This window comes from Saccostrea echinata, unplaced genomic scaffold, assembly GCF_033153115.1.
Source record: "Saccostrea echinata isolate AGI-Se365-2 ecotype Australia unplaced genomic scaffold, CSIRO_AGI_Sech_v1 ptg000057l, whole genome shotgun sequence".
Lineage (NCBI taxonomy): Eukaryota > Metazoa > Mollusca > Bivalvia > Ostreida > Ostreidae > Saccostrea > Saccostrea echinata.
In genome coordinates, this window is record NW_026889806.1 from 1,627,801 (window position 1) to 1,652,541 (window position 24,741).

A 24,741-nucleotide genomic window follows, 5' to 3' on the forward strand; every position below is an offset into this window, starting at 1 on the left:
TATTTCAATTGAGATATCAATTGTAAGGCTATTGTTTATTTGCTTATTTTGATTATAGAATACTCCTATTAATTGATCAATGCAGAGGTCTCAAAGTGGGTGTGTCTGGTCGATAGTAGATGTTTATTTCTCCTACGATCATGATCCCACCTATGATCTTTCCAGGACTCTTCCTGTCACGACTTATATTGTTCATACGATTTATGAGATTGATCACGGTATGTTATCTTCGCTTTTTTCATTACTTTGGATAACATCCTACTTGTAAATGCAAAGCCTATTTTAGCACTAACTTAAATATGCGGTGATGTCAAGAATTTTACTAATGGCAAATCATCTCTTATTGGAGGGGGGGGGGGGGTAATTTCTTAAAAGTTTTTTTTAAAATGATGAAAAATTAATCACAACATCTCTGATAAGTTTCAATCTTAAGATTAGTGATTTGTAAATGAATTTTTTTTTTAAATGGCTATCAAAAACGTTTTTACTCTCAGTATAACTTTTTTTTTCAAATAACAGCCTTTTACATTTTGTTATTTCTTACAAAAATTTCTATCTTTGGATTGATTATTTCTTTAAAGCAACAAATCCCTGAATTAATTCGTATCCTTTTATTCGTTGCAACAATTCTTAAGTTTGTCTCTTATGGTGCATCTTTTTGAAATTACTTATTGATATATTAAGCATTCTGTGCAAATGGACAGATTGACTGAATGTTGTCTGTTGTCAAAGGGAATACCTTGGACCCTCGACTTCATATATACGCATGCCTACTGAAGTCAAGTGTAGTTATCTTTCTTTGCCATATTTTTAACTATTTTTATCAATTCTGATACAATATTTACAGATTTGAAATAAATTGCGCATTCACATTTTTAAATGACCAATTTGCAAATCTGATTGATCTAGCAAGACTTGCTTTCTCAAACAAAAAAAGGGAAAAAAAGGAAAGAAAAACGGATTTAGTGTGTTTAGATACATGTACCAAGTTATACTAACTGTATGAGGAGTAGCATTTAAAAAATGTAAATAAACACACAGAAGGTCATTGAAATTTGTATCATAGCTATCAAGATTTATAGACATTAACTTTGAAATAGAGGCAAAGGAAGTATTAATACGACCCAATATAACCCAGGTTAAAGTTTGCAAAAAACTAGAGAGGAAGCCATCCCCTCTTTGCAACTCTCAAAGGATTTGTATCTGATACTCGATACGATTTTTTTCTGTGTCGGCCATCGTATTTCTAGTTCTACTGGTCGAAGTGCAGAAAAGTTTATGTAATGGGAAGGTACCGGTGTCCCTCTGACTTTAAAAGTCACCACAGAGTCTGCCACATTTCTGTTTCATATTTGGATGTTTTACTGACTATGGACGATAAGGGCCAACTATCCAAGTATCCAAAATATGGCCAGATATGTCAGTCTTTGTAATGCTTTTGTTTTCAAGATCCGCGTGATAAATCAAATAAACATGAAATAATAAAATATTGTAATTTACAAAAGATTGAATTTTCTGAATGTCGATTTGAAGGCCAAAGGAAGATAATTCTTTTATGTAAAGGGTTTTTGAATAAATTATTCTACATGAGAATACAGAAAATCAGGTTAGCTAACGAAAGGGCATAATTAAACGCATCAATGGTACTCCCGATATATTGCTGGAAACCTGGACTCCAAAGCCTTTGTATACATTAATATTGATTATCAGATATTAAAAAATCTTCCATACATCTACATTGTGTATCAGAATGGATTGAACAAGATCGTTTTCTGTATGACTAATCAAAAGATATGCATATTCCCGGGGTTTTTTTTTTATTGAAAAAGGAATTAGATATAATAAGAAATATTTTTATTTTTATTTTTCTTGGGGAAATAAGAATAGTAAATGCGTATGTTTTGATTTTGGTGATTTGGGAAAAATTTTGATTTTAATTATCATTAAAGATCTGAGTTTTGGGGTATTCGCATTTTGTACGTACGAAAACTTCTAAAACGAGGCAAGTTATTGACAAATAAGAAGATGAAGATACAAGGATATCAGCATTGCAAATTCCACTGTCGATATAATGACCTTCTTAGCAAATATAATCTATTGTTAAGTCGAATGTTGACTGACGTTTTTCATACTAATTGGTAGACAATTACCTGGTATTTTAACACTGAATTGTCTACGGATTTTTACGTTTATCTGGTCATGACAAGGAGCACATGTAGATGTGACTATCGACAGGGGGATGCTTACTCCTCCATGTCACCTGATCCCACCTCTGATGGTTTTAGAGGTCCGTGCTTGCTCTGCTTATAATTTGTGTTGTTTCAGTTGATTTTTGAGCGTGATTGTTATTTGTTATCCTTACATTTCATCCAATTCTTGAAAATGGTGTAGAATAGTATCTCTGAAATTCATATTTGCTGCCACTCAGATTTTCAAAAGGCTTATAAAAACAATCGCTGGATTCCGCTCTATATCATTGTTTGCAAGGATTGTTTTCGTCACTGAGCAATGGAGAATATTTTTGGAAGATATAAGGCAAAGACTTTTATTATCAATGTTCATAAATTTCATCTTTCACATATGATCAACTTAACTAATTTCTGGTTTCAAAATTATTGGGGCAACTGGGCGTTCATTCAACATTTTTAGAAGAGGACTTGGTACTAATTAAACTCAATTCTATGCAAACAGTTTGTTTGAAGAGATTTTAGGGTAGAAAGTCCTCAGGAAATCGCACACATTTTAATTCCATATTTTGGGCACTTCCAGTGTGTTATCATTTATTCAAATTGTTGTTTCCTTTTAATCAAATTACTACTTCCAAAACCTGGCTATAATTCGCTCATCATTTTCAAAGAAGATGGTTATGTTTCAAATGCTTACAGACGTTGTTGAGGGACAGCCATGGATAAAACTGTCGCCTGAGTGATTCAGATAATACACATGAAAAAATACATTATATAAGTTTTGTCGTAATTTAATTGCATTTTTTTTATATTGAATACAATATATTCAACACATTATATAATAATATTATGCTTTCTTTAACAATAAAATATGTAAAATCCTCAAAAAACATATATTTTTATCCTAATTACAATTGTAATCATATTTGAAATCATACCATGTTCTTTCTTTATATTGAAAAATTAGAATTCTGTATATTTATCATGACTACAACTATGTAATATAAAAATAAAGCTAGTGATTTAGTTATATCTATTAATGGAATTTATTTTATTATTAACTATGTACAACATAACACGATATTTCATTACCGATATATCTAATAAGCACCAGAATGAGTAGCTGCAGAACTGTAGCTCTCTGCTTGAGAAAATTCGGACAGATACAGTAGAGAGCTACAGATCCAAGCGTTGTAAAAACCTTCGATTTACGCCGCCGCTTTTCTGTCGATCACTTTGGGTATTTTTTCTTGTATTTTATGCTTTTCCCCACTTTAAGAATGGTATTTGATAATTTACCATATATTTTACTCCAATTCTTGATACTTTTTTTACCTTTCAACTGTCCCAAACAGCCCTTTATGGTTTTGGAATGTCGGTTTAAAAAATTCCAATTCCAACATCTATGTTTGAGGTCGTGCGAAAAAAAGTCTTTCAAAGAACATACACTTGCCGAGAAAATGTAAATAAAAATTCAGGAAGTTCAAACCTATAACATGTATAAAGAAGACATTATGTATGTAAAAAAAAAAATAGATAGATAAAACTCGGGCGTGTTGGATCTGTAGCTCTCTGCTTTATCTGTCCGAATTTTCTCAAGCAGAGAGCTACTGTTCTGCAGCTACAGAATGAGACGTTCAAGTTTTAAAACAAAAAGAGGCGATAGAAGTTAACGCAGGGTTATCAAAGACATAACCACAGCACTGTGGAACATTCATTCAGTGTAAAAGACGGGACCTTACCGTAAAAAGAGATGACACCGGTAAAAAGAAGAATATGATTTTAAAAAACGTGCTACTTCACAGTTTTCAATAGAATTGATGTTAAACATGGTTCATCTGCTTACACAAAGGTAAAGAGTAGCTTAATGATATTTACAGACTGATGATAAATCTCTCCATTAAATATTTAGCATATAATGCTACCAAGTTTTTTTAAAGTTGAAATACAGGTAAAGGCGTGCAAATGTATAAACTTCTTAAAACTATAATTTGATAAATACAAGAAGTCGTGGTGTCACTGATTTAATGACAAGAATTAAAAATCATATTAACAGTCGCTCATGAAATAATAGGTATCATACATCAATATTCATAACAGAGATGTATGTGATCACATATTGCTTTGAAAAAGATTCTCAGCACACTCCCTTTTAATATTTATAAGTTGTCATATCAACTGCTTTGAACCCTTGCTCTGACATGGTATTGGTAACGTTGTCCTTGTCCGGAGCCTCGTTTCTGACTTTATACAATGGATTTTCCATCCCAGCCTGACCTGGACTGGTTGTCGGTTGGTGAATATCCCCGATAGACGTATACCGGTCATCCACAGGAGCATCATTGTTGACAGAAATATCTGGAACGTTCGGGGAATTGACAAATTTTGCATGACTGAACATGCCGACGTTCCTCCTAAAGGGATATCAAAACCAATATTTAAGCATATTGACAATAATATGTTTCCATGGCATTAATTAATATTTTGTATTATTCTTGAAACTAAAATAACAAGGATCTGACCATGTTACATGTATATGTATTTAAATTGTCCACACATATCTACATAAAAAATACCATATATGAAAAACGAAATTGTTACACTAAAACATGTAATGCATCAAATTAAACAATGGTCATAGGTTGTATATTTTATGACCTTGAGAGACCAATCTTATTATAATCTTGACCTAAATGCAGTGCATTTGGATTGACCTAAAGCAAAAAGTCTAAAATTATTTCTGATGAATTAATCAAAGAACTAACATAACAAACAAGAATTTAAGTAAAACTAAGTAACTTTAAGATTCAACAATATCATTTCTAATGACCAACAATAATCTAAAGGTCATCCTTCCAGGATAGATATACCTTCTGTACATAAAGTAAACGATTCCGACGATAAGAACGAGGAAGACCAGAATGATGATGACAATGACAGCAGCAAATGTCCCCGAACTGACACCAGCTCCAGTGTCCTGAGTTAGCGCGGCAGGTTTTATGTTTGGCGGAAGTTTAGTAGACGTACCTGAGTGTTAGAGATTTGGTTCTTTATTTCTTGTTAATCGTTATAAAGGGCTATATTTTAAACAAGAAATCAGGTTCTTAATTACTTCATAACATATATTCAATTTATATTTCTGATTTATATATACATATATCAAAGTTAGTTGATAGAATGACGTACTTGTCGTGCGTGTAGTAGTTGTAGTAGTTGGTGTTGTTGCTGCAGTGGTGGTGGGTAATGCCTTGCCTATATAGGTATGGAAAAGCAAATGCTATTTTGTATTATTTTTTTGAATCATTAACTCTAGTTTCACTGTTATTGTGTTAATAATTATTAATAGCTTTTTTCTATTCCTGTTAAAATCAGCATTAGTTAATTATACGCTTTACATGCATAAGGGATATAAATTGCAGGCACCTTTGAATATTGACTGAACATTAGTTTTGGTATTATTTTTTAATTAATGATTTATCTTCAACAGACACTGAAAAAGTACTAAATCTTTTGTTTAAAAAACGCTTTTTTAAATAAAAGTAATTTCATATACAAATTTTTTTTAGTAAAATTTTGGTACCAAACATGTTTTTATTTGTTAAAATGAACAAATTTGTAAAAAAAAAAAATAAATAAATAAATAAATAAAAAATAAAAAATAAAAATAAAATAAAAATAAAAAGGGAAAGGAAAGAAAAAGTAAAAAAGAAGTTCAGTTAATTGTTTGGATGTTATACAAGTTGGAAAGTGTAGGATTGTAAACTGAAATGTGCACATGTATTATGAGCGTAATATATCAAAAGCATAGGCATAAATGTAAAATTGTTTTAATCTGAGAAAGCAATTTTTTTTAAAGGCTGCATTGGATACAAAAAGTTAATGTGAGAAGATTTAGCTATTAAGGAAGCACATGTCATATTTTTTCAGCATTAAAATCCTCAGTACATTTATTGTGATCCATTCTTTTCAATTATCTGCTGTAAGTGCCAACGTAAAAACCACAAAATGAAGAAAAATGGAGATATTTTTAAAAGAAGAATTGCACTAGAAATATTATATGAGGGGTTTAATTTTAATAAAACTGAAATTTAAACTAAATCTAAAAGTAAGAAAACATAAAACAGTATACATACAAAGTGTGTTGGGGTCAATTGTTTTTTGTTGCATCCAGTTTAGGTGTTCGTTGCAAGTTAATTTTCCGATTAATGTTTTTTCATATCCAGCAGAACACTCGTAGTCACAAGAAGAGTTCACATATCCACTGCACGTGTTCGCAAGGCGTCCATGTAATACTGCCATTTTACATTTTTGGACTACAAAAATTCCAAATTAAAGCAGAATTAGAGTATTAGAGTTAGAAAGAGAGTATTATTATCAGATAGATTTTCTTCTCTTTTTTATGAATACATCCATTGATGCATAGAACCCATTAGAAAATATTAACGTATTCATCTCTTTTTAATTTACTAGATGAAGATTAACAGTTATTGGTTAATGTGTTATCTTTACACTTTATTAGATATATTATACTTCAAGCTATAAAAAATTAGTATCCTTCCTGGCTTTCATAAAAAAACATAAGTTACGTAGTGAAGTTTAGAATATCTCAATGATTTTAGGATGTTTTTCATCCGATTAGATCATAATTAACCAATCATACCTCCATTGCACGTTCTTTGATCCTCTAGTAGAGTTACACCATCTGGGCACCCACAAGAACGACGGGAATTAGGTAGTGGGAAACAGAAGGTGCTACAAAGCCCATTATTTATGGAACATTTCGGATGGACTGTATAGAAAATACATCATAATATTAATATTATTCAGTTTACATTTAAAAATTTAAACATAAATTGCTCTCTCTACCAATTTTGGTCATGGATACACTTAACATTCAAAACAAAAACACTTTTGAATCATTTCCTGCTACTAAATAAATATTTTTTTTTAAATTTTTTAAGAGTATTTCTGCATCTCTATAAATATTTTAGTAAATATTAATCTATCAGAACGTTACTTGTTTTGGCTGTAAGATTTGACAGCACTCTTTCTTATTTGCAGCATTTTGAGTGCATATGGTAGTGGTGTCCAGTCTATAACTCAACAAAGTTATATAACATTATTTTGATTGCAAGCTTTGACGTTGATCAACCTTTCTCATTTTGCAGCACGTTATTTTGACTATCGACACTGAAAGTTCTCAGTTAATTGGCTGTGTACGATTTCCACTATATATATTGATGGTGTCTGGTTAATGACTCACTTGAAGTAATATCATGCAGGTTGTTCTCTATGACTAAGACTATTCTATATCTTACCTGACTGCACATCATTTTGTCTGTATACACTTAAGGTCTCTAGTCTACCAAATTCAGCCATGGGTGTCATCCAACCTTCCATAACCACTGCCGATACTTTGTTTATCTTTATAATTTCTCTAAAATTAAGCATTTATTTATCAATTTTTACTTGTCTCAATGTTTAATAACCACACAGTTAAAGTTTAACAATTACAACGAGACAGTTTACGTCGAGTTAAATTGAAACTACATAAAACAGTTGTCAAATATATCATTTCAGTCTCTTTAATATAATTATGAAGTTAAAAGGGTACATTAGAAAACACTTTTTTTTCTCTATAAGGTATATCATATATCATATAGATAATATAATTTTTGTCATTTATACGGCGTGTTTTCGCATATAAAGTTTTATGTTACACATCACTATTTAACATTGGGAAGACACCTACTGTTTATGGGTGGCAGTAGCGTACACGTAATCCCCACTCACAGCAAGGTGTGCAAAACCAGCCATAGAGTTCACATGAAGGACTTTTCTATCTGTTCCTTCAAGGGTCATAGAATGAATTCTGTCATTATCTATGTAGTAAACCTTGTTATCTGAAACAAGAAAAAAGAACTTGATACCAACATATTAAGAATATAGATACTCGATATTTTTTTTGCAGATGGCTAGCCACAGTTAAGAGGTATATACGTGTATTGCGCAAGAATAATGGTACATAGTAACTTTGGTATTATGGTCTACTACAGGGAGTAACTGTCCAAATGCCTCTGTTGCACATATTAGTGTTCGTTGTTTTATAAGAAGAGGTGTAAATTATCATTCTTACTTCGTTCTACACATTCTTTGTTCGAGTTTAATGTTTTTGTACAACCCTCAAATGTTTTACATAATGTAAATAACGAATTAATGTTGCAGTAAAAAATATACATTTTGCAATAAACCAATTCTAGAACAGCTTTACCATCAAAGCATTTATACAATTGTGGTTAAATTAAAACAGGAAGTTAAAATGACTATGGCTACAATTTTGAACCCTACGGAATAGAATAAAATTAAGTGATGTAGCCATTCTCTAAAGGTTCAAGAGTTTTGTTCCATTTTTTTTTTCAAGGCATAAAACGCTTTGTTCTAAGTCTCAAAAATTCACGAGTCCAAAGTCGAGACCTTGATGTCAACTTTCACTCAAGTTTATTCAACGAGGAACATAATAAATATAATAAACATGACTATATGACATTATTTCACAAAAGCATTGTCAACATAAAAAATGCTATTTCGGGCTTAATATTTTAAGTTAATCAAATTGTGAGGCATATTACTATTAAAACTGAAACGAGGTGCGAAAACGTATCTGTGTCCAACCAGTCTACCAATTGCAAGTAAATTCACTAAATGTTCAAATACGTATTCATACAATGTAAACTGAATTCGCCAAGTAAATCCTAAATAAAATCCAATATATTTCACTGAAAGCCCTAAGAATAAATCTTGAAATTAAAATTATAACTCAATGCTTAATCACACAACTTATCTTACTGAAAAAAGACAGCATTGAAATAAAACAGTACAAGAAAATAAGCAATGTTCGTTCAAACAGATGTGCTATATAATAAGTGATTTTAAATAAAACAAAACTTAAAATATTATGAATGATATACCTCTATAATCTATTGTGATGGAATTCGGCGCTACCATGCCATAGGCTATGAGTAAAAGTGGGTTGGTGCCATCCATATTAGCTCTACCAACAGATCCCTCCCCATCTATCCAGAAAACATACCTAAAATAAAAGTAATATGTATCTACAATTATATACGCAAAAAGACATTATAGAGAGAGAGATCGAGAGATCAATTACGATAAATATGTCAAATTGATTTGAATTTCAATTCACTTTTTTGTCTTTTAACCTCTATATCTCGAACCTACAGATATTTCAAAGTTTGTTGGCCCCCATCTTAAATGTAACAAGATCTGACTATATTTAAATATACTGCATGTCTGATCATTTTTGAAATAAAAAAGGTAGAAAATAATTTACCCTTGAGCAGGATGAAGGGCAAGACTGTAGGCTTTTTCAATGTTGTTGAGGATGGTTTTATGTCGGTAAGACTTATAATGGACCACACCAATACGTGAGTACATAATTGTCCACGTGTAAGGATAACCAGTGTAGTATAAGTTCCCCGTGGAATGGTCTATGGCAATGCTGTATACAATATAATTAGCTGAAAATACGAAATGCATTTATTAAAATACCATATATTGACCACCCCATGTAATAAATGCCAAACTAATTTGCTTATCATTTTTAAACGATGAAAACTATATAATTTCTAAATACATGTTCCTTTAATGTCTCTCACTGTTTAATATTCATTTCATTATGACCATCTTTATATACTGGTTAACAAAATGATGCATCAAGAAAATACTTTTTTCTTCCTCAGAAAATTATAAAAGAAAAACAAATTTTAAATTAAAAAAAAAAAAAAAAACAACAGAAAACAATGGGGTATCCAAAATAATGTAAATTATCACCACTTGATTATTACCACTTCACAAATAAAAGTTATCTTTCTTGGTAAGTTACACATACAAAATTTCAGTTAACCGTATATTTTGATAATCTTTCGAGAATTAATGAATAGGGAAACCTGAAACTTTAGCAGAACCTGTATTCTTAGCCGCCTCAAATTTGTTTCTCTCTTATGTTTATATACACCTTTTCCTAAATTTCATAAAATTCCAATCAGACTTTATCAAGCAGACAGAAAATAAACATAACACCCTTCTTACATAATTTCTATAATTGTTTATTGCAGATTTTTTTTTTACCTCTGTTGGAAATGGAATTGTATACTCTTATTTTTTTTAAATAAAATTCACAGAATATAGACACTGCCTACATATATAAACTCACCCGGGGTGTACACAATTTCTGTGATGTTACTGTTAAGTGCGGTTTTTAGAATTTGATCATCCATATAGTCCGACCAATACACACTATGGTTGTAGTAAACAGCAGAGAGTGGGTCGGCCGGCTGTGGAATGTCCAACGCGGACACTGCCTTCAGTTGTGGGTTGTCATTTAAGGATATTTGGTATATCATTCCGTGGTTAAAGTCCACAGCAACAGCAAAATTATTATCTATTGCTTCTAAAATAATAATAATTAAAAACAAATGTAGAGCTTCAAATATTACAGGCAAAATTTATAGTTTATCGATAATGCTTCTACAAAATTCATTTATTATCTTATATGAATCTTATTTCATTTTTTAAATTCTATTTTATTAATTTTTTCTGTTTATTTATTCATTTATTTTTTCCTTAATTACTGAAACAGTTAAATATGCAGAATATTGCACTAATCGAGTAGAGTAATAATTATGTTCTCAGGCCTATCCTTATATGACACGTTTGTTCCATTATAAACTTCTGTATGAAGACGTACTTGTTGTGCAGTTGTGTTTATCCTCTTGAAGTACAAATCCGAATCCACATTCACACACAGCCTCTGAACCTGATGCTATACATATCTGCTCGCATCCTCCATTTTTTACGTCACATTTATCTGTTATTAATAAAAGTGCACAGTATTGTTTGAATTTAAACTATTTAAATGTTTTAATGTATAGATGCTTGAAAAGGAGGGGATGTCTTCAGATACATTTTGAATTGTATGCCTGCCATTAAACGTTAATTTTGGCAAGGTTTACAACGTATCCTTGTCCGTCACAAAATCTAGCCTTGGTCGTGAGCTTGGAATAGGTGAGAGGAATGAAGTCAACAAATCTGACACTGTTACTGGACGGAAAGTTATACTGTGTCATGACTAAAAAAAGGATTCAATTGATAAATCTTACTTTCTTCCTCTGGTTGCATTGTTGGATCCATTATTGCAAAGGCAGTTATTTCTCTGATGTAGTTTAAACGTGGATAAGTAACATCTTCTTCGTGATATAGGTTATAGACTCTTAGAGAATTGTTACCCTTAGTGCTGATGGAATAATCCTACAATAAGTTACAAAGAGGTTGATTTACTTAACTGAAGCTCCTTGTTCCAAAAAATAAATCTCGTAAACGTGAGTTTCCTTGTTCCAAAAAAATAAAGCCAGTAAACTTGAATTTCCCGTGGAATCAAAATTACAACAGTCACAGAGTCTGAGCTTGAATAACAAGTATTTATCTAATTATTATGATTGCATTATAATTAGTAGAGTGTCATGTTTAGTAAATGTAAAAGGCGAAGATGACGAACAGTGATCAATTTCATAAATCCAGTAAACAAAAGAAATAGTGAACAGGGCAACGAACTCCTGGAAACACTAGAGGTGGTATCAGGTGCCTAGAGAAGTAAGCATCCCCTGTCGACCGGTCACACCTGCCATGAGCTCTTTATATAGATCATGTAGACGTAGTACTAGTATAAAAGCAACTACCAAACAAATTGTATGAAATGTGATTTTGAAAAATGTCATCCTCAGAAAGTGAACTGTAAGTATAAGTTGGATTTTCAGATGTAGAATTAAAACCAAGTTCTTCTAAATTAGAGTTATAATAATGAGCCTTACAAAAAAAGACGATATTGTTGCAAGTCTTGTCTGTCTTATGTAGTTTTTCTAATTCTTTTTCCACCTCCAATGTAATGAAATTGGAAGGATATATGGTTCGCTTTGCAAATTGCCTTTTAACTTTCTAATACGTTTCGTTAATATATTTCTAAAAACTTATATTAATCCATTTTGTCAAAGTGTTCAGGTCTTCCCCTTCATATTTAATCAAACGTTTGGCATAATCTTTGACAGAATTCATAACAGATGTGAATTCTGTCGCCAATTGAAAGATCGGGGCTCCCTGTATTTAGGACCTTTTAAGATGACTGCTTTTAGCTTACCATTTTTAACGATATAAACATCACCAGTAATGTCGTGTCCAGCTGGACTGTAGTTGAAAGAAGAAGAATACTTCTAGTTTTAGATGTTCAATATCTAGGCACTTTAAGGTTTGTTTATAATTGAAAAGTTTGGAAGCAACAGTTTGGGAATATTTGTAGGAAATGCAGGGCATAGACTTCAACTTAAAATATGGTGGAACGCAAGACTGAACTTTTTCATGATTAAGAATGTTATTCGTGTTCACAGCATTTGATCGTTTCTTGGTAAATTTAAGTTTAAGGAACCTACGGGTTGAGTCAGACTTCTCACGTAGTGGCTTTAAGAGCCTGTGCTAGGCAGCATCCATAATCACAAACTCTACATGTAGTTTGTATTCTGCAGTTGAAGAACCTAAATATGGACTTGCTTTAGCTTCTTCAAATAGTCCATTTAGAAATTTTACGGGAACCGAGTCAAGTTTAGTGCGAATGTGATGAAAATCTAATTTATTGACGGAAGCCAAAGTTAATCAAAAGATATATATATATATATATATATATATATATATATATATATATATATATATATATATATATATATATATATATATATATATATATGGTCTATTGTACGGTCGATGTCCATGACTACGCTTACGTCTAGGTGCACGAGGGTCGTTCAATAAATAATGCAACAAACAGTACATTAAAGTAAATATAAATCTATTTAATTTTATTTTTTCACAATTGAAAACGTTCCATTAAAGAGCTCCTAATCACAGAAAACTCCATGATTTTTCCTATTGTTCTCGCAAAGAAATTCATTTTTAAAGTAAGCATGGTTACTACAGAGAGCTGAAAACTGTTTAAAATGATCTCTGCCAAGAAGATGAAAATGAGAGCATATGTTAAAACTGTGCTTCTTTACATAAATCGCAACAAAAGAGCTCATATTAAAGATATGATTTTTATATGTGGAAAGAATAGTCTTTAACGCTGTATAGTTTTCAGATTGATTCAGAAATTCAAAAGTAAAAAGGAAAGTAAAAAAATAACAAACTGGTCGATTAAAATTTGTAGGGACACCAAAAAATATCGATGCAATGTGCAACATGATATCTGAAAATGTCAGATTTGCATCGAAAGACATTGCTAAGACACTAAGCATTTCATCATCACAACAGTTTATAGAATTCTGATAACAGAAATGAAATGTCTTTCAGATAGGCGTCTTACTTTCCTAAAATTGCCTAAGAGAAAACACGCCTTAAATATGCCAATGGTCTATTTAAACGCTGCTGCAAATAACTACGGAGAAATAAATGAAATTCCGAAGAAAAGAAAGTTTACAGAGCTTTGCCATCTCCAATATTCGCTAGATCTCAGCCATTGTGAGATCTTTTTATTCCTAAAACGCATGAAAACAATCAAAGGAAGATTGTACAATAGCAGATCTGTCATGGGAAGTGATGTTCTTCAGTGTCTTTTGGGCATCCCTAATGTTAAGAATTTGTATTACGTACTTTTTTATTTTTAGATGACCTATTGCATTATTTATTGAACGACCCTCGTATTGTGAAAAAGTCCCATTACATTCACAATCGCACACTGTGAGCTTGAGAGATTCCCTACATTATTTATATGGTCGTTACAACCATACGGAAAGGTCGTGCCTAGTTTCCTGATTCAGTATTCTTCTCATTCTCTACGGAATGGAGTACTTAAAATGAGACTACTAGTTGAAAGATGTATTTTTCCCCAAACTTCTAACCCTAATTGAAGAATATAGTGGTCAGGCGAATTGAAATGTTTATTAAGATGTTGATGACCCCCATTATTTATTCAAAACATATACCCTGTCATTCTCTTATTGGGTGAACCCTTTGTTTCCCCAATGTGAATCAAGTCCACATATAGTATACTTGATTCCATAGACAATGTTTGAAGTTTTACAAGTCAAATTTTTACAGTTTCAGTATAAAACTTTGTTCAGTAAGGTTGCTGTAAAACAAGTGTTTGTTATCAAAATATCACAGGTTTTGCAATTTTTAGTAGATCATTTGGATATTGAACTCATGGGATCCGAAAAAGAATTGTCGAACATATCTCTGATTGCAACCTTACAATCTTTACTTTTAGTAAAAGTTTGGTTTGTTTTATGCCAAAACTGGTTATCTGCTGAACTGTATATATATATATATATATATATATATATATATATATATATATATATATATATATATATATATATATATATATATATATATATATATATATATATATATATAATAATGATAATAATAATAAATTGTTTAAGTCCCGAAAAAAAAAAAAACCGAGGTGCACTAACCATTCTGTCAGGGAATGTGCCACTTTTGGAACTATTTTGTTGTTCTAATATTTACAAAATTTGGGGGAAAAAAGTAGGTTAATAAGTAAATTAAAATGCACTTTGGTAATTCCGACACCTCTCTGGATATATGAGGTAAACACAAACCATGCGCATTAATAGAGTATCTATATAGAAAATTAATACAAATATGAGTAGAAATTAGAACAGAGGTTATGTGAAAGCGTAGTCTTTTAGGAAGTATCTTCCACTCATCGTAAGGTGGCACCCAGTCATTCGAGATCTTTCAATAAGAAATACTTCAATCATCATGCTAGTGACAAACATGCTCCATGTAATCAATGATAATTTTGAACCGTATCAAACTACCAAAGGAAAACAATAAATCATGCTGTATGTTATAGCAATAATGGGCAAATGGAAAATAAAGCATTCATTTTCAAATTGATGTTTTAATTTGATAGTTTAACTCACCTTGTAAATCAGTAGCTTTGTGTCTGGTCCCATTCTATGTGCGGTCGGGATGTGGAATTTGTTATTCTCGCTTATGTATGTTAATCTCTTATTGCTAATCCAAAATAATCTGTGTATGAGGAAAATCATTTTTAAATATCTCACACGTCTAAAATCAATTCATGATTACTATAAGAAAATATCCATCATTCGTAGTACAGTAAAACGTTAAAAAGATGCTTATGTCTTAATTCAAGCTTTAACAAACTTTTTTTTTTATACAATATATTTTAAATATGTCCATGTAAGTAAGAGTATCTAACTGTGAGATAATTTCTAGTTTTAATATCAACTACGTATCCTGTTTTTTGTTCATTTAACATAGATGTCATATTTCAGATTACGTCAAATAAATAAGACAGTCTCGTATAGAGAATTTATACAAAAACAAAATCTCCCCCAAGACTACATCATAATTTACAATAGCTTACACATTTATTCCAACATCATAGAACAGACCAGAAGGGTTGGAGTAAAGGTGACTCTGGTTCGTCTTTCGCTGACCTCCCACAAGATTACCGGATTCAATTTGCAGCAAGGAATTGGAATTGTCGTGAAATGATATCCAATACAGTTTACTGAAAAGATAATGATGTACACAAAACACGATTCGCGGGTTACTTCCATGTAAAATTGAATGTACATTTTTATTTTTCTCTTAAAAAAGGACAAAGACAGAAATTAAATTGAAAACAAATCAAATGTTATGTGTATATGAATCTTAGCCGATATTTGAATTGTAAGTTGCCTTCTTTTCAATGTTTAATATGTTTTCATTTCGCCTCAATTGACCCATTTGTATAAATACCAGTTGAGACATTTTGCTTTCTTTATCAATCATTCCTTTTACAGAACTTATTTAAACACAAAACACAGGTAAAAATATCATGTAAAAGCAAGGAAGTTAAATTAGATATGAAAGAAATGGAGTTGATATTTTTTAAGTTGTTGGTTATGGTATGATATAAATAATATTGTAATGGTACAGTATACAAGACGTGTGTCTGTTACAGGTTCCTTATAGATGTGCTGACTATAGTTGTTAAGTCTCGCAAAACTCAGAGAAGTGAGCAAAACCCGAGGTATAAATAACATTTGGGTCTCTGGCAATACCTAATTTTGAATTTGATCAATAAAATTTATGAATTATAAATATTATAGAGTATGTGAAGTCTAAAACGAGGTAAGTCATTGACAATTAAGTCGATGAAACAAGAATATCAGTCTCGTTTATATATTTGAATACTGTTAGTTATCTCCATATTTCTATACTTGAATTAAGTGGATCGATTGCTAAACCTCTGGGACTGTTTAGTCCAGTAAGGACTGTGTATAGATATAACATACTTACTTATTATGTGGATCGATGGCTAAATCTCTTGGACTGTTGAGTCCAGTAAAAATTGTGTAGTCCGTTTTTGTAATTTTTACTGGTGTCAACAGTCAAGAGATTTAGCCCATCGATCCACCATAATAAGTAAGTATGTCATCCCAATCACTATAGACCAGTCCTTACAGACAAAATGTAACCAAGAGGTCTAGAAGGTCATCAGAATGTTTCTTTTGATATGGTCAACTAAGCTCAGCTAGGAAAAGAACTGGACCCATGACATAATTCTTAATGTTTTATAGATAAGGCTAATAGTTTGTTTGTTAGATGCCCAAGATAAGGAAGATTTTAAATGCAATACAAGAATCTCATAGTTTGGTAAAAGGATATGTGTTCATTATGATTTTATCTCGTAGTTTGCTTGTAAAGAAAAACATTTTCTGTAAGAAAACTGAATTTTCAACATACACAAACAGCAGAATGACTTAAGGTCGACCGACGGAAACTGTAGACCTTAATAAGTTGCGGACTTTTAACTTCAATGCTGGAAAAATTACCAATACGTTTAGAAATGAAAAGAAAAACAGCATCAAGTTCTTGGTGCATTTTTTAAAAAAAATTATCAAAACATTTATTTAACGAAACCATATTTGTGATAACAGACTAATTCAACTGAAATTTTACCAAGAGCGTACCAGAAACATTTCCTGTGGAAGCCAAAGACGTGTTTTTCATGGTCACTAGATCATACATCACAATCTCGTTTCCGGCAGCAAATATAACTTTAGAGTTTTCAGCTGCCACGGCTATGTGTGTTATGGTCTTGTTCCAAGTTAAGAAACAAGAAACATTGGATGTTAGGTACGTGATTATTCGGATATCCACTGTGCACAACAAGTTCTGGCTGGAAAATATTATCGCTTTGCCATGCGCAGAGTGGGATGCTGGAAATTAGAAGAAAATAGTAATATATATATTTGAAACATCATATCATTAAATCATTATCGATGGATTACATTTTTTTTTTCGTAAAAATTTATTTATAAGATACATTACCATTACAAGTTGTGTTATCTGGATTAAGAATATATCCTTCTTTACAATGACAGACAGCTCCATTGAGGGAGTTTGTACAGATGTGTTCACATCCTTTATCCTTACATGAATCTACAGAGGAGTCCAAAAATAACCATCATCAGTCACATTCAAATACTTTACATCTATGAATGATTAAAATATTAAATAAAGTAATATAGTAAAAAAAATTCTCTTGACTGGACACGTGATCAAATCCTTGAATCGTACAGGTTTGATTACGTACAAATACACATGCATAAACTTAAGTAGATCGGTTACTTGAATTCGAATACATTAGTTTCCAGTTGCTAGATTCCAAAATAAACAAAGATATTATCAAAAGTCGAAATATAGAATAAAAGCAAAGTAAAATTATATGTAGTTTACAATTTTTCTGAAATAATTGCTTGTTTTTATTGTGAAAACTTAAATTAAAGCGATTAAAATAATTTTAACATTAGGTGGCTAAAGTCATGAATTCAGATATATTGTATTTACCTAAGTTGTAATTCTTGACAAAATACAATTTGGTCATCTGTCCTCAAAAAACTTATTTGATTATAAATTCGCTTGAATGGACAAAATTACGTTCAAAGTAATTTGATATTTACCTGTACTGGTGGTAGTTTTGTCTGCTAGTGCGGTCAGTCCCCAGGGGACTTCCCATGAGAATTCATTTCGCCACGTCTCCTGTCCGGAATCAATCCCAACACAGAATACAAATTCCTCATCATACTCAGTTCCACATATGACATTCTGATAATTCGTAAAAAAGCAGGAATAAAAAAGAGAGGATGAATTTTAATGAACGTCGGTTATAAGCTTCTCAGATTGAACATTTAATAAAGCCACATAAAAACTATGTACGAGGGTCGTTCAACAAATAATGCAATAGGTCATCTAAAAGTAAGAAAAATATGTAATACATATTCTAAATATTTTCAATCCCTCAAAGCATTCCCTGTTACCCTTTACACATGTCTTACGTCTTTGTACCCATGACCAGAAAACTTTAGCATACTCATCTTTGGGGATGCCCCAAAGACACTGATGAATATCACTTCCCATGGAATATCTAATATTGTACAATCTTCCTTTGATTGTTTTCATGCGTTTTTGGAATAAAAAGATCTCACATTGGCATGGATCTAGCGAATATGGGGAATAGCAAAGGTCTGTAAACTTTTTTTTCTTCAGAATTTCATTTATTTCTCTGTGCTTATTTGCAGCAGCGTTGTCAGGTGCAAGAAAATTACCCTGGGTACGGTATTCGGACTTCCTTTCCAAGAAATCTGTTTACCTATCCTCATTGCAATTTGAACATAAACGTTACCATTGATGGCCCTTCCTTTCTTTGCATGTAAATGTTTTACTGACCTCTTGAAAAAAATTAAAACTAATAAAACATGCTTGTAGCCCTTGTTTCTCTTTACAATAATTAGAACGATAGCTTTTTCTTTCATTCCATATGTTATTATTGATCTTCCTTTTTGGACTATAAAAAGTGCACCGATGTTTCGTCATCTATCATGCAAAATTAACAAACCTTCTATTTTGTTAAAATATTTGTTTTTAAATAAACCTTTGGCACATTTAATGCGTGTTTTTTTTTTCTTTCTCTTAGGCAACTTTAAGAAAATAAGGCACCTATCTGATAGAAATATCGTTATATTCATTTCCATTGTCATAATTCTATAAAATGTTGTGATGATGAAATTAGCAATGGCTTTCGATGTAAATCTGACATTTTCAGATATCATATTGCACATAGCATCGATAATTTTTGGTGTCCCTACAAATTTCAATCGACCAGTTTGACTCTTACATTTTAACTCTCCTTTTTTAATTTTGAATTTCTGAATCAATCTGAAAACTATACAGCGTTAAAGACTATTCTTTCCACATATAAAAAGCACATCTTTAATATGTGTTCTTCGGCGATTTATGTAAAGAAGCACAGTTTTCATGTACACTTTCATTTTCATCTTGGCAGAGATCATTTAAACAGTTTTCAGCTCAGTGTAGTAACCATGCTTACTTTAAAAGTGAATTTCTTTGCGAAGACAATAGAAAAAAGCATGGGGTTTTCTTTGATTAGGAGCTATTTAATTGAACGTTTCAACTCTGAAAAAATAAGATCTATTTTTACTATGATATACTAGTACTGTTTGTTGCATTATTTATTGAGCGAACCCCGTATTTCAATTTTCTAAAGGAGATTGGTGAACAAGATCTGCAGAATGCATATAAGTTCAGATATATAAAAGTTGTATTCAGATTGTGAATTTAGTATTCAGAGTAAAGTTCTCAATTTACGAACTTATGATAAATAAAACTTCTTCAAGGAAAATTTTTCTCGCCAAAAAAGTATTCTGTTACTAAAAATAATGTGGTATTCGTGAGGTTCGAACACTAGCAATTTAACTCCTGAGTATCATTTTCTTTTGAGACTAACATGCTATCCACTAAGCGATACAACTACTGATGAATATTGGCATTTAAATCATGTTTGACTGTGATATGACCCTTAACAAAATGCAAATGTTGTGTTAAAAAAGTGTATTTTTAAGGTATGGTGGGCCTCTGCTCCATGTTTTGTTAACAAAACAATATATATTTTTACGCAGACTTTGAAGATAAACTTCCAAATAATTGGAGCGAAGACCCACTCATATCGAAAAATTGTATTACAGTGCGGGAAAATTATTCTTTTTGCCCTCTTTCGTGTGTACATGTTATTTCATAGGCAAATATCTTCAATCTGTTATATTTTTGAAAATTGTGGAAATTTTACCTAAAGTTTACTTAAATATTAGATGAAATATCATAGAAAAGTTTATTACAATTGAGATTTAATTTTTCACCTTCATGTTTGTCGCACTCTATGCATTTTTTCGCCTAGCTTGTTCGCCCATCTTCTTTAATTTCAAAATACTTACCCTGTACACCACAATGTTGGTGATGAAAAGATTAATATTAGTAGAACGGTAGATAACTTTCCGATTTCCCCCGTTGTAATCACTGCTTTCCAGGGTATTCCTGTAGTTGTCTACCCAGTATATCGTCCTTTTCGAGGGATTGGGATCACATTTCATATCGGGAACCCAAAGAAGGTTCTTAACTATTATCTGTCTGTTCTTTCCTGACAAATCAGAGCGTTCGATGAAGGCAGAGGCTCCATTGTTTGACCAAAACAGAAATCTGAAAACGAAGACATGGTTACTTCCGCTTTTATTTTCTGCAATTTGCTTGTTTCTCTTTTGCGTTTTAGCTCACCTGAGCCAAAGGCTCACGTGAGCTTTTCTGATCAAAGAGTGTCCAGCGTCCGTCTGTGGTATGCCATCTGTAAACTTTTCACATTTTCGACTTCTTAAGAACCACTTGGCCACACAATATCAACCAAACTTGCAACAAAGCATCCTTGGGTGAAAGAAATTTTAGTCTATTCACAGGAAGTGCCACGACCTCTTTCAAGGGGAGAATTAGGAATTCGTGAAAAATTTGGTGGCATCTTTGAAAAATCAAGAACCACTGGGCAAGAAAAGATGGAACTTATGTGAAGCTTCATTACATACAGATTCAAGTTTGTTCATTTCATAACCCCCGGAGGTAGGGCGGGGGCACAAGATGGGGTTGAATTTTTACATAGGAATAAATAGGAAATGTCTTTAAAAATCTTCTTCTCGAGAACAGCAAAGCCATGATTAGTCAAATTATAATAGAGATATCCTCAGGTAGTGTAGATTAAAGTTTGTTCCAATCATGACCTTTTGGGGTAGGACAGGGCCAAAACAGGGGGTTAAAGTTTACCATAGGAATAAATAGGAATTAAAAATTTCTTCTAAAGAACAGTTTGGTCATTACTAATCATATTAATATAGAAGTATCCTCGGGTAGTGTAGATTCACATTTGTTCAAATCAGGACCCCTGGGGATAGGGTGGGGCCACAACAGTGGGTCAAAGTTTAACATAGGAATATATAGGTGTAATGGTTAAGGGGCATTTGAGTAAAACGCATTGAAGACTTCAGATAGTGGAATTACCTGACAACCCTTGGAATGGACAAGCCAAAAGATATATAAGGCAAAGCTTTGAGAAAGTCAGGTATTCAGAAGCTATATGAAGAAGTTGGACGTTGAATTAGCATTAAGGAAGTTAAGGTATTCCATCCCTAATAGCATCAGATGCAGTGGAATTACTATTAGCATGTAAGGGTGGGATGTGTCCTAATTTATGACCTTGAATTTTGTTAACAGTTATCTCCCTCTTTTTTAATTAATAAAAAAAAAAAATTAAAAAATCGTTTTCAATTGTCATTCTATTTCTAATGTTTTAATGCATCTTTCCACCACAGTATTTATTGATATTCTTATTATTTTGATTTTTATTTTAAAAACTCCCTTCTCCCCATAGACTTGCAATCTTTGTTAATTAATTACTGCTTAGCTAATTACACTTTTGAAACTTTCTTTTGGTAAATCCCTTTCTACTGTAAATTGCTTTAAATTAATATCAGAGTATTATGTGCGTGATGGATATTTGTAACAATCACTATTATACTTGTACATATTATTTGTATTTCCCGCGTTTTGTCCCTATGCCCCATCTACCCATAAGCCCTTGCAAAATAGCTTGGCCGACCAGAACTATTGAAGCCTGGTCATTCCCAGCAGAGAAGCGTAGCAGCAGACACGTTTCTACAATTGAAGCAGCTAGTGTACATGCAAATAGCTGCCATACAATCAGTATCTTGACTTTGGCACGGAGACAAGTCCGTGGTAAGTATTTACTTATAATATTATTAATATTCGTTATGTATATAGTTTTTTTAGGTAACTTTATTACTGAATACGTATTCGTTCTTATATTCTGAACTTGGCCAGCTCTCACAATTTTACCTGTTGTTCAGTCAGGTGTGACGGTTAGCGAGAGTGTTCGAATGGCTTTTGTATTATATCGATAGAGTTTGAAAGTGTTATTGTACGCAATTTTCTTGTATTCAGATTTGTTACATTATGTGAAATATTTTGTCCATTTAAATTTTGGTTTAAATGTCTGGGCGGAAGTGAATGACCGGAAGTCGAAAGTAAGGTGCGCCATGTTGGCAATAATTTGTTTTGACTTATGTTAACTGGTAACCATTATAATTTATACCTATTGATTGATTGATTTATTTATGAGAATGAATTGCCAAACATAGTAGTGTTGCCAAACATTATTTAGTGAAACATGTGACTTAAAAAATATTCGTCATTGTAGCGTCAAGGACACTGGTATGACATGTGCTGGATACATGCACTAAGCTGAGGGGATCGTCGAGACACAGCGAAAGGTTCCAGGACTAAGACCCGGAAGGATGCTGTGTTTGGATCAAGATTCAGTGATGGTGGACAGATACAGATAAGTCAATCCATGTAGCTCGATATAGGAACACTGACGTATTGGAAAACCTGACATGGTTTCGTTCATACGACGATGCTGATGATGGTGATGATGACAATGATAATCATTGACATGGAGATGACGACTCCAGTGGGATATGTTTGGCAATGATACTTTGAGTGAAATCTATACCCTGGGTTAATTGGTTAATTGTCTGATTATTGATTACCAATTGCTATTATTAATTTTTTTTTGTTTAATAGTGTGGAAGAGTGTGTGGATCAGAGTGTGGTTGTCTGTTTGAAATCTTCTTTATTCTTATTATTATTATCTTTTTTTTGTAAATAAATTTGTTAAAACTTAGTTGAATTTGTGTGATTTTTGGAGATAGCCAGCTTGACCACGTGACAATATTTAAGGATAGAGAATTTGGTCCTTTTAGGGATGGAAAACCTTACGGGTAAGAGCAAAGTTATAAACACCAGTAGCAAGTATTCTATGGATTGATGTTAAGTCTAGTGTAGTAAAGCTGACGAAGATTGAGACACCCAATTCTTATTTCTCAATGGGAACCTGGGGGAGAAACACAGTGCAAGTAGAACCTTACCTAGTCCCCGTCTCTAGATAAGAGAAAATTTAAGTACTGTGTGAGATACAAATGTACCCTCTGACAAAGCTGTCTTAATAATCATTCCAATCATTAACTCAGACAGAGTAGAAGGAAAACCTTAATATCCCTTGTAAAAACCTGGTCAAACACTCACGTAGGAAATATCTTAATCTTCTTCTCAAGAAAAACTAAGCCATTATAAGTCATATTTATACAGAAGCAACCTTAGGTATTGTAGAATCAAGTTTGTTCAAATTATGACCCCCCCCCCCCCCCCGAGGTTGGGGGCACAACAGAGGGTCAAAGTTTTGCATGAGAATATATAGGAATCATCTTTAAAAAATGCTCAAGAACAGCCAGACCATTATTAGTCATATTATCATAGAAGCATCCTAAGGTAATGTAGATTCAAAGAAGATGGGCGATCAAGGCGAGCTCAATTTTTACAAACACGAATGTGAAAAATTAAATCTCAATTATAATAACATTTTCTCTGATATTTTATCCAAGATTAAAGCTGAACACGACTCGTAAATAGGCATACGCCATTTTCGATATTATATCTACGACACATCAACACCAGGGTATACTCTTCGCATTCGTTACACCTGACTGCTTTATTGTCACGGGTATCGGCGTGGAATGACGACCCATGTTCATGCTGGTTATCTTGCATTACCTTTGTTTACATTTTATTGTAGTTACGTGTATCTGTGTTTGTTTGTATAATGCACTGACCTGTACAACTATAATTGTAAGTTTCTTTTGTATCTACTTTCCTGCATTAGATGAGGTATTACAGTTATTTTTGTCGCTATCGAGTGCTGAAAAGCATACGTCCGTCTACACCGATGTCGACTTATTACACTGAACAGTGTCCAAGTCAGGCCCTTTATATAGGGCTCCTCAGATATAGCGAGAATCCGAACAAAAATGGCGGACACATTGCTTTTACGAGTCATGTTCAGCTTTAAAGTTTACTTTATCCAAAATCTCCACAATTTGCAAAAATCTCACTAAGATTGAAATTATTTGCCTATGAAATAGCATACATCCACTATAGAGGGCAAAAAGTATCAATTTCTTATACTAAAACACAATTT

At 32.3% G+C, this 24,741-nt stretch overlaps 1 protein-coding gene across 1 annotated transcript in view; it reads right to left on the reverse strand.

Moving 5' to 3' along the window:
• Positions 1-4,194: 4,194 nt before the first annotated feature.
• LOC133174351 (low-density lipoprotein receptor-related protein 6-like) overlaps positions 4,195-24,741 on the reverse strand; it is a 37,350-nt gene continuing 16,803 nt past the window's right edge. Inside the window, 19 exon segments of the mRNA XM_061309459.1 lie at positions 4,195-4,600; positions 5,057-5,213; positions 5,373-5,438; positions 6,320-6,499; positions 6,847-6,975; positions 7,505-7,623; positions 7,939-8,089; positions 9,155-9,276; positions 9,538-9,724; positions 10,420-10,656; positions 10,954-11,073; positions 11,366-11,513; positions 15,200-15,308; positions 15,670-15,816; positions 16,590-16,749; positions 17,264-17,512; positions 17,625-17,735; positions 18,257-18,401; positions 20,585-20,846. Coding sequence (XP_061165443.1) covers positions 4,339-4,600; positions 5,057-5,213; positions 5,373-5,438; positions 6,320-6,499; positions 6,847-6,975; positions 7,505-7,623; positions 7,939-8,089; positions 9,155-9,276; positions 9,538-9,724; positions 10,420-10,656; positions 10,954-11,073; positions 11,366-11,513; positions 15,200-15,308; positions 15,670-15,816; positions 16,590-16,749; positions 17,264-17,512; positions 17,625-17,735; positions 18,257-18,401; positions 20,585-20,846 — 3,061 coding nt within the window. The 3' untranslated portion in view covers positions 4,195-4,338.